The 16,499-nt window shown below is 41.1% G+C and overlaps 1 protein-coding gene across 3 annotated transcripts; it reads left to right on the top strand.

Annotated features, from left to right (window-relative positions):
* The first annotated feature begins 51 nt into the window (after positions 1-51).
* Positions 52-15,345, top strand: LOC118400109 (protein FAM83D-like). Of its 3 annotated transcripts, none has more exons than XM_035796592.2 (4): positions 52-240; positions 12,414-12,581; positions 12,834-12,958; positions 13,140-15,345. In XM_035796592.2, the coding sequence occupies exons 1-4, from the start codon at positions 181-183 to the stop codon at positions 13,570-13,572; spliced, it is 786 nt and encodes a 261-aa protein (XP_035652485.1). In that variant the 5' UTR covers positions 52-180; the 3' UTR covers positions 13,573-15,345. The 3 variants fall into 3 exon arrangements, with proteins under 3 accessions (XP_035652485.1, XP_035652484.1, XP_035652483.1); XM_035796591.2 differs by lacking the exon at positions 52-240 and adding an exon at positions 8,015-10,304; XM_035796590.2 differs by lacking the exon at positions 52-240 and adding an exon at positions 8,424-10,514.
* The last annotated feature ends 1,154 nt before the right edge of the window (positions 15,346-16,499 follow it).

Below are 16,499 nucleotides of genomic sequence, written 5' to 3'. Positions count from 1 at the left end.
TACATTACCTCTCCTCGCACACTGTATGGACAGAAAACAACTATGGTCGGCGGCTGGACGACGCAGACAAAAATTATACGTAGTGTAGCCTATTTCCTATGAACACGTGATTCAAAGCGTCACCCAAAATCCTAAACCCTTTCATCTAAATGTTGGAGAGGGGCGGGGGTCGGACGGTGAATGTATACGCGAGAGATGCGCTCTGAACAAAGCAAAAGTATTGGAAACGAACAACGATCGGTCAGTTTTGAACAGTAGCTGAAAATGTAAGAGTGTATTTGAGCATTTGCCAAATGTGTAGCTTAATAATTTTGACATAATTTCCAATCAGAAAATGTCTTACCTGCCACGTAAGCCTAATAACAACAGTCATAGCCTAATGAATATACATAATAATTATGTAACCCGTGTTAAGGTGTCTGTCTAACCATATAGGTATTTTGGAGAGTGGTTCATACAAGGGGAAAGTATTGAATAATTATTATACTTCAATGAATGAGACATTAGGCCTGAATATCAACAAGGCCAATTCAGCCTAATGAAAAGCGCGCGTAAAGGGGTAAACAGCTAATTTCACAAATGTGTCGCGGCGATGCGCCATATCCTATTTCTATTTCCATTTTCCAGGTATACCGACTCTAGGTTCACAGAGCGACAATAAACGAACTTTACTGGTCCGTTAAATAAGGTACCTATATAACAAGGACTAGGCTCTTATAGTCTTTGGTTATACTAGTGCGTAAAAAAGAAAGCACATTTATGTGGCAATATGGGGACATTGCGTCCATCATTTGCATTTCGAGGTGATTGCCAAAACCACTGTTTCACATTTTGATTTCAATTCAGGAATACATAGACCTTGTCAATCACTTTAAAACATAAATGCTTGGTGTTATTTTAAATATTAAGAATCAATGTCATGATAAGTAAGCCAATTAGACTTGTTCTTGTAGTTTTATCATCATATTGCCTGGCCTACAGTGTCACTCATAGGCCACTTGTGTGTGTAAAAAAAAGAAGGCTCCATCCAGTATGTGGCATTGAGAGGCAAATGAGGCACATTGCGTTCATCATTTGAATTTCGAGGTGAATTATTATTTTTACTGTCAACAACACTAGAGTTTCATCTTTTGAATTTTCAGGCCTAACCTATACTAATCTCGGTTAACCCATTTGTTCCCACGTTTTTCCCAGACATGCCACTGCAAATCTTATACCATTAGTAACCTTAACATGTATTCTCTTATATATATATATACATATATATATATTAAAAAGTATGTTTAAAAAATATATGTTTTATTATTGATGGGAACATAAAAAAAAGAAGGCAGGTAGCCTAGTGATTAGAGCGTTGGACTAGTAACCAAAAGGTTGCTAGATCGAATCCCCGAGCTGACAAGGTAAAAATCTGCCGTTCTGCCCCTGAACAAGGCAGCTAACCCACTGTTCCTAGACCAGTTAACCCACTGTTCCGAGGCTGTCGTTGAAAATAAGAATTTCTTCTTAACTGACTTTCCTAGTTAAATAAAGGTAAAATTAAGTGCTCTGCTTATAATACCATTTACAGACTTGTTTTCCTATTCCTCAGCCCCAATATCTATATACCTCAGCCCACTTTCCCACACACCTAAACCCAAATAATTACCTACACACCCAAGCCCTGTTACCCCCATGCCCTAACACCCACATTCCAATACCCTAATATTGATACAATCAAGTAGCCTACCGATACACCCATCGCCTAGCCCTAAATGTAGCGTGTCCACCCGGTGAAAACTTTAGTGATGACATTTCCATATGTTATAAAATACATTTTACCAAGACAAATATGATTATTCATGTTCTGAATCGTTCAGTGGGGTCTTTCTCTGACATATCATTAACATTATATCCAAAAAGTCAGATTTCGTAACCTAATACATCTGATAATAGCCAAAGCACCAAACTTTGTTGACAGCGCTTAGCAGCTTTATCACAGAAACGTTTGAGGATTTTACATTTTGTGGTTGTCGCCTTCCACGTTGTGTCAGGGGGTCGCAAATAGCTCAATTAGCATGGCACGAGCTGAATTAAATGTAAAAGACTTTGAAAATGAAAAGCTTGAGGTAAGCTCAGTGCTCCGTTGACATTTCACTGAGTACACTTGTTTTGGTGAGAAGTCTTCGAAAAAGAACAGGAACTTAGCATTAATGTGAACAACGTATACTAAAATATGAAAATACTACAAGTCATGTCTCTAAATCAATATGTACCTTACCTCTATATTGTTTTATGTCCTCTGGGTTTGAGAAGAAAAATTACAAGTTCAATAGTAAGTCTGTCAGGAAGCCTTAATTCTCGCTCAGCATCCAGCCTAGCTGACACGATGCTATTTTCCTGATTTATGGCCACATTTTTTCCTCTGGCCTCCATTGACTTAGTCACCCTGATTTTGAATATGCTACACGGGTAACAATTCCAATAAATTTGGAACGTATTATGATAGAGACATGAGATTTTACCCATTGATCAAAATATGCTTTTTTTTATTGGATAACCTACCAAATGCCCTATTTGTTACTCATAGACTCCAGTTCCTTTGCCAATATACCTCATCCCTGTTACTTGCCTATCTCATCCATGTTACCCACTTTCCTTATGGCTGTATTCCCCAAGTCACCAACTGTAGCCTATATCCAGCTATACACTGCACACCCCAACCCTGTTATTTACATATCTTAGTCTTGCAACCTCTGACTTGTATACTGTAATACTTTCATAGATAAACTCATAGTACAGTGCTATAACACATGTGCCCCTGCCCCATTCAATTTTTTAGTACCAGAGATTTGAATGGGCAATAGAGGTTCATCCAGACCCATTACCCGTATGAGCCTTGTGTATCCCCACACCCCATTACTCATGTAAACCAAGTAAATCCATGGGCATACTCACATTAAACAGGTCTACCCCAGTGTCCAAGTCTCAACATTCATACAAACCAGGTCTACTCTTGTGACTATTCTGCAAAACTCACTTAAACCGGGTCTATCATTGTGCAACAAACAAACCTATTGACATAAAATGTTTGTTAAGTTATTACACTAATTCAGTGTATGGGTCTATACATGGCCGATTCCCACTCAAATAACAAAATATGACTTTTAACAGTCAAAATCACTGATTTAAACATATGTAAAGACTCATGAATAATGGTAAAATCCTCTAAGATGATATTGATCAAGTATATTCATAACCCAACTCAACTTCAATCTACTGAAAAAAGAAATAATCTGCCCCCAACTCCATTGTGTCCTCCTCCCAGAGCGCTAAGAACCTTGGCGTGATCCTGGACAACACCCTGACGTTCTCAACTAACATCAAGGCGGTGTCCCGTTCCTGTAGGTTCATGCTCTACAACATCCGCAGAGTACGACCCTGCCTCACACAGCAAGCGGCGCAGGTCCTAATCCAGGCACTTGTCATCTCCCGTCTTGATTACTGCAACTCGCTGTTGGCTGGGCTCCCTGCCTGTGCCATTAAACCCCTACAACTCATCCAGAACGCCGCAGCCCGTCTGGTGTTCAACCTTCCCAAGTTCTCTCACGTCACCCCGCTCCTCCGCTCTCTCCACTGGCTTCCAGTTGAAGCTCGCATCCGCTACAAGACCATGGTGCTCGCCTACGGAGCTGTGAGGGGAACGGCACCTCAGTACCTCCAGGCTCTGATCAGGCCCTACACCCAAACAAGGGCACTGCGTTCATCCACCTCTGGCCTGCTCGCCTCCCTACCACTGAGGAAGTACAGTTCCCGCTCAGCCCAGTCAAAACTGTTCGCTGCTCTGGCCCCCAATGGTGGAACAAACTCCCTCACGACGCCAGGACAGCGGAGTCAATCACCACCTTCCGGAGACACCTGAAACCCCACCTCTTCAAGGAATACCTAGGATAGGGTAAGTAAGGGTAAGTAATCCTTCTCACCCCCCTTCTCACCCCCAACAAGATTTAGATGCAAGTGGCTGTTCCACTGGTTGTCATAAGGTGTATGCACCAATTTGTAAGTCGCTCTGGATAAGAGCGTCTGCTAAATGACTTAAATGTTAAATGTAAATATATAATAAGTTAGAGCCAATGCATTTTCCCATTGGTCAAAAATGTGACATCTAGGATATAGTCCTACCACAAGCATCATGGATTCAATGTATTGAAACTTAAAGGCACATACAGTACCAGTCAAATGTTTGGACACACCTACTTTCTTCATGTGTACTATTTTCTACATTGTAGAATAATAATAAAGACATCAAAACTATGAAATAACGCATATGGAATCATGTAGTAACCATATATATACAAAATACTTATTTTCCAACATAATTTGCAAATACATTTATAAAAAATCCTACAATGTGATTTTCTGGATTTTTGTTTAATTTTGTCTGTCATAGTTGAAGTGTACCTATGATGACAATTACAGGCCTCTCTCATGTTTTTAAGGGGGAGAACTTGCACAATTGGTGGCTGACTAAATACTTTTTGCCCCAATGTATTTTATATTTGAGATTCTTCAAAATGGCCACCCTTTGCCTTGATGACAGATTTTCACACTCTTGGCATTCTCTCAACCAGCTTCATGAGGTAGTCACCTAGAATGCCTGGTAGCCTGGTTCCTCTCTAGGTTTCTTCCTAGGTTTTGGCCTTTCTAGGGAGTTTTTCCTAGCCACCGTGCTTCTATACCTGCATTGCTTGTTGTTTGGGGTTTTAGCCTGGGTTTCTGGAGAGCACTTTGAGATATCAGCTGATGTACGAAGAGTTATATAAATACATTTGATTTGAATGCATTTCAATTAACAGGTGTGCCTTGTTAAAAGTTATTTTGTGGAATTTCTTTCCTTAATGCATTTGAACCAATCAGTTGTGTGACAAGGTAGGAGTGTTATACAGAAGATATCCCTCCTTGGTAAAATACCAAGTCCATATTATGTCAAGAACAGCTCAAATAAATAAAGAGAAACGAAAGTGCATCATTACTTTAAGACATGAAGGTTAGTCAATCCGGAAAAGTTTCTTCAAGTGCAGTAGCAAAAACCATCACACACTATGATGAAACTGGCTCTCATGTGGACCGCCACAGGACAGGAAGACCCAGAGTTACCAGCCTCAGAAATTGCAGCCCAAAGAAATGCTTCACAGAGTTACACCCAAACAAGGGCACTGCGTTCATCCACCTCTGGCCTGCTCGCCTCCCTACCACTGAGGAAGTACAGTTCCCGCTCAGCCCAGTCAAAACTGTTCGCTGCTCTGGCCCCCAATGGTGGAACAAACTCCCTCACGACGCCAGGACAGCGGAGTCAATCACCACCTTCCGGAGACACCTGAAACCCCACCTCTTTAAGGAATACCTAGGATAGGATAAAGTAATCCTTCTCACCCCCCCCTCCCCCTTAAAAGATTTAGATGCACTATTGTAAAGTGGCTGTTCCACTGGATGTCATAAGGTGAATGCACCAATTTGTAAGTCGCTCTGGATAAGAGCGTCTGCTAAATGACTTAAATGTAATGTAATGTTAAAGTAACAGACACATCTCAACATCAACTGTTCAGAGACTGCGTGAATCAGGCCTTCATGGTCAAATTTCTGCAAAGAAACCACTACTAAAGGACACCAATAATAAGAAGAGACTTGCTTGGGCCAAGAAACACATGTAATGGACATTAGACCGGTGGAAATCTGTCCTTTGGTCTGATGAGTCCAAATTTGAAATTTTTGGTTCTAACCGCCGTGTCTTTGTGAGACGCAGAGGAGGTGAACGGATGATCTCCGCATGTGTGGTTCCCACCGTGAATCATGGAGAAGGAGGTGTGATGGTGTGGGGGTCCTTTGCTGGTGACACTGTCTGTGATTTATTTAGAATTCAAGGCACACTTAACCAGCATAGCTACCACAGCATTTTGCGATATGCCATTCCATGTGGTTTGCGCTTAGTGGAACTATAATTTGTTTTCAATAGGACTTTGACCCTAAACACACCTCCGGGCTGTGTAAGGGCTATATGACCAAGGAGAGTGATGGAGTGCTGCATTAGATGACCTGGCCCCCACAATCCCCCAACTTCAACCCATTTGAGATGGTTGGGGATGAATTGGAGTGAAGGAAAAGCAACTAGTGCTCAGCATATGTGGGAGCATATGTTGAGAGAATTTCAAGACTGTGCAAAACTGTCATCAAGGCAAAGGGTGGCTAATTTGAAGAATGTCAAATATAAAATATATTTGGATTTGTTTCAAACTTTTTGGGTTATTACATGATTCCATATGTGTTATTTCATAGTTTTGATGTCTTCACTATTATTCTACAATGTAGACAATTGTACAATTAAAGAAAAACCCTTGAATGAGTAGGTTTGTCCAAACTTTTGACTGGTACTGTATGTTAACTAGACCCTTTAAACATTATATTTACAAAGAAAATATTTAAAAATTTCAACAATGTTTTACATTTTTTAATCTGTTCAATATAGACCTCTGGTGCCAAATTCGTCTGTAAAAGTACACCTTGGAGGATATGCTTGTGGCCTTGTGACCATTTTGAGAAATCATATGCAACTCCTCTGAAACATACTAGATACCTTAATAATGCATAATAAATTACTTATAAGTACAACTTAACTTCTCTAGAGCCTGTAAAGTACAACAACAAAAATATTTCACTATTGTGACCGATGGGATTAAATGGGTAAACCCAAATCTCAAATCACACGTTGGCCTAATTTGTCAGATGCTTTACGTATAGTCTGTCCACAAGAGATTAAGGCTACACAATCATGATCAGGGTGGCCACATGTCCCAGATTTTATCAACATATATTTTTTTTAATGGTTGATTTGCGCTGTATTTCAGTCAGACATTCCAACCTGTCTCGTTGCGCTTATGGAAAGAAATTATAAGGATGTGGTAGCCTAAATTGACTGGTGATAAACACTTCTCCAATCATTGTGGAGATCTGATATTCTGTGCAATGCAAGACAAGATGTAGGCCAATGTCATAGGCCTATCATCAACCAATCATATTTCTGAAATCCTTTTGGGCTAAATTCCAGCTAAACTTGGAGAGGACAGTTAGGCCCCACTAACAAAATGCATGCTTCTGACTAAGAGCTACAAAAGAAAGTAAATAGTGAGTGAGGCTCTCCATGCTCATTACTTGCTTATTCAACATGTTTTCTGCTACTTCGCTCAATTCCATTTTAAGTCTCCCTTCCTAGCAGTGGTGTTATAAAGTAGGCTATTTAAGTAAAAAAATATGTTAAAGTAACCTGCTACTCTGAACAAAAATATAAACGTAACATGTAAAGTATTGGTCCCATGTTTAATGAGTTAAAATGTTAAAAAACAGAAATGTTCCATACGCACAAAAAGCTTATTTCTCAAAAATGTTGTGCACACAAGTTTATATCCCTGTTAGTGAGCATTTCTCCTTTGCCAAGATAATGCATCCACCTGTCAGGCATGGCATATGAAGAAGGGGATTAAACAGCATGATCATTACACAGGTGCACCTTATGCTGGGGACAATAAAAGGCCACTTTAAAATGTGTAGTTTTGTCACACAACACAATGCCACAGTTTTGAGGGATTGTGCAATTGGCATAATGACTGCAGGAATGCCCACCAGAGCTGTTGCCAGGGAATTGAATGTTAATTTCTCTACCATAAGCTACCAATGTCATTTTAGAGAATTTGGCAGTACGTCCAACTGGCATCACAACCGCAGACAACGTGTTAACACGCCAGCCCTGGACCTCCACATCTGGCTTCTTTACCTGTGGGATCCTCTGAGAGGGGAGTATGGGTGGTGCTGAGGAGTATTTCTGTCTGTAAAAAACAAACACTTTTATGGGGAAAAACTCATTCTGATTGGTTAGGCTTGGCTGCCAAATGGGTGTGCCTATGCCCTCCCAGCCCACCCATGGATGCATCCCTGCCCAGTCATGTGAAATCTGTAGATTAGGACCTAATAAATTAATTTAAATTGGCTGACTTCCTTATATGAACTGTAACTCAGTCAAATCTTTGAAATTTTCAAGTTTAAATTTTTGTTCAGTATATTTCATTCGTTTTGGGGGGTATCTGTGCTTTACTTTACTACTTATATTTTTGATTACTATAACTCCATTACATTCCTAAAGCGAATATTTACATTTTACTCCAAAATGGTCAGGCAGGACAGTAAATTGGTCAATTTCACACACCTAACAATATTCTGTATACATCTGGCCCTTCTTTGGACACTGTGTTAACAAACCTCCAAACAAGCTTCAATGCCATACAACACTCCTTCTGTGGCCTACAACTGCTTTTAAATGCTAGTAAAACTAAATGCATGCTCTTAAACCGATTGCTGCCCGCACCCGCCCGCCCGACTAGCATCACTATTCTGGACAGTTCTGACTTAGAATATGTGGACAACTACAAATACCTAGGTGTCTGGTTAGACTGTAAACTCACATTAAGCATCTCCAATCCAAAATTAAATCTAAAATTGGCTTCCTATTTCGCAACAATTCCTCCTTCATTCATGCTGCCAAACATACCCTCGTAAAACTGACTATCCTACCGATCATTGACTTCGGCAATGTAATTTACAAAATAGCCTCCAACACTCTACTCAGCAAATTGGATGTAGTGTATAACAGTGCCATCTGTTTTGTCACCCCATATACTACCCACCACTGCGACCTGTATGCTCTTGTTGGCTGGCCCTCGCTTCATATCCGTTGCCAAACCCACTGGCTCCAGGTCATCTATAAGTCTTTGCTAGGAAAAGCCCTGCCTTATCTCAGCTCACTGTTCACCATAGCAACACCCACCTGTAGCACACGCTCCAGCAGGTATATTTCACTGGTCATCCCAAAGCCAAAACCTGCTTTGGCCGCCTTTTCTTCCAGTTCTCTGCTGCCAATGACTGGAACGGATTGCAATAGTCACTGAAGCTGGAGACTTATATCTCCCTCTCTAACTTTAAGCATCAGCTGTCAGAGCTGTCCCTGTACACAGCCCATCTTTAAATAGCACACCCAACATCCCCATATTGTTATTTTTTTGTTGTTGCTCTTTTGCACCCCAGTATCTCTACTTGCACATCTATCACTCCAGTGTTAACACTACATTGTAATTATTTCGCCTCTATGGCCTATTTACTGCCTTACCTCCCTAATCTTACTACATTTGCACACACTGTACATAGATTTTTTGTATTGTGTTATTGACTGTATGTTTGTTTATCCCATGTGTAACTCTGTTGTTGTTTTTGTCGCACTGCTTTGCTTTATCTTGTCCAGGTCAAAGTTGTAAATGAGAACTTGTTCTCAACTGGGCCTACCTGGTTAAATAAAGGTGAAATAAAATAAATAAAAAATAATGCATCCTAAAACATTATTCATGTAGACTACACTGTCCCGCGAATATCCCGCCTAAATCGCCCTGTTGTCCCGCATTTGGGTATTTTAAATGTGGTCTCCCTAGACATGATCAATTACTTGATAACACAACTAACATAACTTGATAGCACACATGGTTAACTGCGGTAATGATTACCTGGTTTAATTTTAAAAACTGAAAACGTCAATGTCATGGTAAGTTCAGCCAAATAGGCTTTTGCTTATTTCTTTTAACATCCATATGATATACAGTACTTTAGGGTAGGCCTACCTATAGGCCGTCGTGTCAAAATATAGCCTGCAATATACTACGGTAGTTCGGGAATTTGGGATCGTGATTTGAAAGTGGATACTGGATACTGGGGTTTGTTTGGCTTCAAATTCAAACTGCTGGCCAATGAGCGAGCGCGTTTAGCAGAGCGCTCTAAAGCGCAGGCCTGTGTACACAAGTCTGGTTGCACAACTTTCGAGTAACCAATGCCTACTACGGATGGGCCGGAACTGAGTTCAACGCAAAATACAAATGTGCTTTTTCTGGCTACATATTGTTCCACACGTATAGGAGGATCCCTTAATTGAATGGTTACTGCATATTCTAAATAGTAACATTATGGCTCAATCGCAATGTTTGGACGATTCACCTGGAAGGTGGCCGTCAACAAAACAGGGAAATTATTTGAATGTACAGGAGTTGTACAACGAAAAGCACCGATTAGCGTTAGAGGAGCTTATTTCAGGTGGAGTTGATTCCTTTCTGGATTTTCTAAAAAAAGAACAAATTCCGAACTTTCTCTCAGATGACGAGATCAAACAGATTGGCGGTGCTGCGGCGGTCCCACGCTGTGCGTCCCTTCATGGTGAGGACGTGATTATTGAGCAGTCGGTAAGTAGCTCCATGGACTGCTCCTCGGTGACTTACTTCCCAGAGGTCTCAGACGTGGAGCCACCGCTGTTGGAAATCGGCTGGCCCGCCTTTACATCGGGCTCTTACCGAGGAGTCACTCGCGCTGTCGCACACTTCCAACCCAGCTATGGGGAATGCATCTATAGTTGTAAGGAAGCTGCGAGAAGAATGATAAAAAGTGCCAAGGAGGTAATAAATGAACAAAATATTAAAATGGTCACCAATAGGCATACCACGTGTTGAGTTTTATGTGTGTTGTTTAGTGATACATATTAATTAATGTTATAGGCATGTATGGAAGGACCCATTTTGTATTTGCCTGAATTTGGCACACCTCCAATGTAAAATTCAAACCAGCCATGCAGGGCTGACTCCAGCCTTTTATGGGCCCTCTAAGCGGGATTTGTTTTAGATAGCTGGCTAGTCTTATTTACCAATCTAAACATTGTTAGCTGACATGGCTAATCGAGTGACTGACATAACAATCGAGAAATTGCTGAGAAACAATCAAATTTCAAACTTTCACATTGTGTGTTCAACTATTGTGACTCACAACAGTAAGTTGAGACCCTGACTGGATTTCTCAGTTTTAAAGCAAGTTTTTTGCAGTTCTACACATTTTACAATGGGGCGGAGAGACCATTTTAAAATATTCTACTCATTTTGGGGTGGAGAAACATTTATTTATGTTTTAAAGCTGTTGGCAATTCTACACATTTTGCGTTGACTTATGCCATGTTAATGATATCTTAGTAAGAGTTACTAACAAAATCAATGCCATGCACCCTGGAGGTCAGAGGTCACCTTGGCATGAAACCGGTGGTAATTCGGCCATGTTTACTACAAGGTTAGATAGTAGGCTAGACTAATTTACCAATCTAAAAATTGTTAGCTGACGCCTATGTTTGGTTTGGGCTAAATCGAGTCCGGTCCAAAAAAACATCTGTGGTCATTGAAATCAAGGCCAGAACGGACGGACCAAATTTGTATGTCTTTACAACATCCCTGGACGTTGGAGTCGAGACGGTGCTCCCTGGGTGATTGACAAGGTCTCGTATATAAATATTTGTGAGGTCTGGATGAACCTTTATATGGTTTGATGTTCAGCTTCTCAAAAGCATAGTTTTTCTTTCTCCTTTATAATTCACAGATTCTTATAGAAAACGATATTACCCATTTTGAAGAGCAGTAGATACTTGCTCATAAAGGTCAGACAAAAGAAAGAACCCCATTAATGTTAGTCACATGTTCAAACTCAATACATTTCTGGATATGTTGGAACTGTCAGTTTGATGCAGTTTCCTTACCATCCTGATGAGAGTATGAAGAAAAGGCTCCAAACTCCTCTGGTTCAGAGGAGCACCTACAGTAATAGTACATCAATGAATGTGTCTGAACATGCTTTTCACAACGTTTGTGTGCTCTTTTTTTAATGCTTAGCCTTGGGTGTTGATCTGCCTATGCGTGCAGGTGCGCTGTAGGTAGATTTACAGCTAAAGTGGAGAAATCAGGTTTGAGTTGCAGTAAATTGAGTTTCTCTGCTTCAGGCCTTATAGTTGCGCAGCATCAGTTTGAGAATAACAATTTAGAAAATGCCCCAAAGGGCCCTTGATCTGTACGCTATTGAGTTATTGTTCTTGAGAGGGCACTAGAAAATACAATTTTTATCAAGAAATGCTAACATCGTTGCAACAATTTTCTAACCTGCTTCTGGAGAACATGAGGTCAGACATCAGCAGGAGTTCTAAAAGCACCTCACAATGAGCCTGATTGTCCCTGTCAGAGAAACTCATTTGTTTGCTGACCAAGCATTTACATATGATTGCAATGGCAACAGACCACAGTTGACTGCAAGCAAGGATCATTTAAGTACACATGACAGAGAAAGTGTGGCCAATAAAGGAGTTGGCTCAGTGTTTTCTTCCTTAATGTTTGATTAAGACCTGGTTTTTGGGCACCAGCAGGTATAAGAGCCCATTCAGAGTGACCCTGCCTCACAAATAGTAAGTCAGAAGAGCAGCCTCTTTAAAATTGTAAACCGGACCTGAATGGTGCTTTGACTAACCAATGATTGATGTACCATTACAGGTGATTGCCATAGTGACAGACTCTCTGACAGACCTGGACATATTCAAGGATCTTCAAGAGGCGTGCACGCGGCACAAAGTTCCAGTCTACATCCTGCTGGAACACTCCTGTGTGCCTGCATTCCTCAAAATGTGCAACAACATCAATGTGCGCCTGGACGAGCTTCTGGTATGTGGGTGTGATGACTCCACCTTTGTGTCGTATCTCCGATAAGCCATGATTACAGTTAATACATACCTAGTTCAGTAAAGGTTCAGTAAAATGAAACTGATGGTCATATAATGCATTGTTTTCATGATCAATGGAAACATGGCTTGTTTATGACTTACTTAGTAGCATGATCATGCTGTCTGCATGTTTTATAAGTGACCAGTGACTGGCTTGTATTTCATACTGTTTTTGTTTCATTCCTCATTAAAGCAAATGCGAGTGAGGACCATAACTGGTGGTACGTACTTCATGAGATCAGGGGCCAAGATTACTGGAAAGGTACATGAACGGTTCATGTTGATTGATGGGAACCGAGTGGCTACAGGCTCCTACAGGTAAAGACTTCCTGCTTTACTAACAAGGCATTATACAGTATAGCATTGAAAAATGTCCCAAGCAATAAAACATTACTAAATACTTTCCCCTTGTATGAATCAAGCTACTGTAAGTGATGTAGCCATCCTTATTTGACTGAAATGGGGTATACAACTGTAAAGCATTTTGGTTAATTCTTAGGTTCAATTGGACTGATGGTAAACTAAACAGCAGCAACCTGATTGAGTTGTCTGGCCAGATCACTGAGAACTTTGATGAGGAGTTCCGCATCCTGTATGCCCAGTCCATGCCTGTTATTACCAGGGGCCCAGCCAGTGCCCGAATCAGTGGCATCTACGACCACCTGCTCATCAAACTCCCCGTCACGTCATCCCCTCAGCCGGCCAGAGAAATGCCCCCAGTCGAGTCTGTCTGTCTGGAAGTATTGGACAAAATTGTCTGTCTGACCAGCACACCTAGCCGGGCCCAGGCTGTGGCAGTGCTGCCCCCCAGAGAGGACACTGGAGCGAGGGGCCGTAAGAGCAGCCCGGTCTCAGACTCCTCCACCATAGGGGAAGACTGGATGGAGCAGCAGCACATGCAGGAGATCCTGTCTGGAAGTGCAGGGGCATAACCCTGGTCTGCTGATGGACAGTGTGGGCATGGACACTTGGCCAAGGGCCAGATGTTTACAATAAAATAACTTATTGAGCTACAGGGCCTTGGAGATGATGGGTGTTGTGGAAAGGGTTCTGTGTTTCGTAGGTATACACTACCTGAAACAAATGGGTTTAAAGGGCAATATGAAATATTTGAGGCTTATTCTTCCTTAGTCTTAAGATTTTGAAAGTACACTACATGGCCAGAAGGATGTGGACACCCCTTCAAATTGGTGGATTCGGCTATTTCAGCCACGCCCGTTGCTGACAGGTTAATGAAATCTAGCACACAGCCAAGCAACCTCCATAGACAAAAATTGGCAGTAGAATGGCCCATCCTCAAGAGATCAGTGACTTTCACCACCTTCGCCACCTTTCCAACAAGTAATTTCATTACATTTCTGCCCTGCTATAGCTGCTCCAGTAAACTGTAAGTGCTGTTATTGTGAAGTGGAAACGTCTAGAAACAACAACGGCTCAGCCGTAAAAGTGGTTGGCCACACAAGCTCGCAGAACGGGACCGTAGAGTGCTGAAGCCCGTTGCATGTAAAAATCTGTTGCAACACTCACTACCGAGTTCCAAACTGCCTCTGGAAGCAACGCCAGCACAAGAACTGTTCATTGGGAGCTTCATGAAATGGGTTTCCATGGCCGAGCAGTCACACACAAGATCACCATGCACAATTCCAAGCATCGTCTGGAGTGGTGTAAAGCTCACACATCTGGGTTTGGAGTACACTACCTGCATGAGTGCATAGTGCCAACTGTAAAGTTTGGTGGATGAGGAATAATGGTCTGGGGCTGTTTTTCATGGTTTGGGCTAGGCCCCTTAGTTCAAGTGAAGAGAAATCTTACGCAACAGCATACAATGACATTCTAGATGATTCTGTGCTTCCAACTTTGTGGCAACAAAGTGGGGAAGGCCCTTTCCTGTTTCAGCATGACAATGCTCCCATGCACAAGGGGTGGTCCATACAGAAATGGTTTGATAAGATCCGTGTGGACGAACTTGACTGGCCTGCACAGAGTCCTGACCTCAACCCCATTGAACACCTTTGTGATGAATGGCCACTGCGAGCCAGGCCTAGCTGCCCAACATCAGTGCCTGACCTCACTAATGCTCTTGTGGCTGGATGGAAGCAAGTCCCCGCAGTAATGTTCCAACATCTAATGAAAAGCCTTCCCTGAAGAGTGGAGGCTGTTATAGCAGTAAAGGGGGACCAACACCATATTGAAGCCCATGATTTTGGAATGAGAGAGTCTACGAGCATGTGTACACATACTTTTGGCTATGTAGAGTATGTGTTATTGTGATGCAGCATTCTTCCTCTTGTTATTGTCAACCTGTCCCCTTTCTTTCAACCCTGTTTGAACATGACTACTAGAAATTGACATGAAATGGCAAGAGATCGGCCACAGATAGACTGACCATTTTTGCCACGAAATGGTACGTTTTTAAGCATGGACATTGTGCAATAAGACACAATCTGTATAGTTTTTATGAAAATATTTTATTGAACCAAGATTGTCCAATGATTTATTTGAGAAACAGTAAGTACAATTCATAAATTGATATTTTATGACAATTTTAAGTGAGCCATTTTGTCTGCTGTAACTAAACTTAATTATGCTGGATTCTAACATGCAGTCTAACTTAACCTGAGTACTGAGAAAGTATAGGTTTTATGATATCGATTGATGTACTTCATTGCTGACACAAATGGAAATAAAGGAGTACTTGATTTATATTATCTGTTTTCAGTCATCACTTTTCTGAATACTTTTACACTGTCCCATCCCCATAATGAGTACTTCAAACCAGTGACCATGTGTCCTTAAACCCAATTCTTAATGCTGCTTTTCATGAAATTGCTGATCGTTATATTATGCGACGTGATCACTATGGAAATGAACCAACAACTGACAGTGGAATCACTTACATTTTTATGAATAATCATGTTGAGGGCAAAAGCACATTAAGTCTCGTTCATCAGAATATTGTGTTTATGTAGTTATTTTATTGATTGATCGCTATACAATATCTATTAGCCATTGTGGTTGGGTTTATTGTCACCCTCTGCCACTGGTCTGTGTGGTGTGGGCCACTTTTCATGTGGTAGACATTCATCCAGCAAATATTTTCTGAGTATATGTCAAGGGAAGCTAAGCAACAGCACAACTGAAGTAATGACACACTAACAATACAGGTATTACACTAGTGTATGTCCAATATTACATCATATGTATAAGGCCTTGTACTATACTGCCATAGTTCAGAGTGCCGTTTGGGTTTGGCAGGAACATGTTTTTTCTCATCTGAGCACAAAGGTCCTGAGATGATCGAGCCAAGATCTTGGCTCCTTTAAAAAAATGCTGCCCTCAAATGTGTTACTCAGAGTTTTTGTGTGAGTAATATTTAGCCACATTCAGGATTGACACCGTGACGGGCACTATGGGTTAAACTGTGTCCCAAGATTGAAGTCTGAAGTTATAAACCAGTTTATTGTTTGGGATTTCCCATTTATTTGTAGATACTTTGGATATAGTTTAGGCAATTTTACAAAAGGAATACATTGGATGGCGTAGAGTTACCTACAAGTATGATAACACCCCTTCATCATTTTGCGAACTGTGGCGAACATTATCACTGTATGCCTATTGCCTCATAACTAGAATCTCCATAAAATATGACTGTATTATTGCGGTAATAACAATGAAAAAGACATTAGCAGCAAAAAATCAGTTTGTATTTTGTTTATTTAGAAGCCAGCAGGCTCAATTTACTTTCCCCAAATAAGGCAGCCATTTTACCAACTCACTTTCAGGCTTGTATATTCATCCCCCACAGGGCAGCATATCAGAACCCACTCTATTAATTTATGCAAATGGTCCCAACCTAAGG

Source organism: Oncorhynchus keta, chromosome 21 (genome assembly GCF_023373465.1).
Source record: "Oncorhynchus keta strain PuntledgeMale-10-30-2019 chromosome 21, Oket_V2, whole genome shotgun sequence".
Lineage (NCBI taxonomy): Eukaryota > Metazoa > Chordata > Actinopteri > Salmoniformes > Salmonidae > Oncorhynchus > Oncorhynchus keta.
This window is presented reverse-complemented; position numbering and strand designations above follow the sequence as displayed.

What these genes read in the sequence shown, in the direction of transcription:
- LOC118400109 (XM_035796590.2), top strand. Translation starts at nt 10,032, where the DNA reads ATGGCTCAATCGCAATGTTTGGACGATTCACCTGGAAGGTGGCCGTCA. An exon ending in TGATAAAAAGTGCCAAGGAG is followed by an intron (nt 10,515 to 12,413) that starts GTAATAAATGAA and finishes GTACCATTACAG; the next exon opens with GTGATTGCCATAGTGACAGA. An exon ending in TGCGCCTGGACGAGCTTCTG is followed by an intron (nt 12,582 to 12,833) that starts GTATGTGGGTGT and finishes TCCTCATTAAAG; the next exon opens with CAAATGCGAGTGAGGACCAT.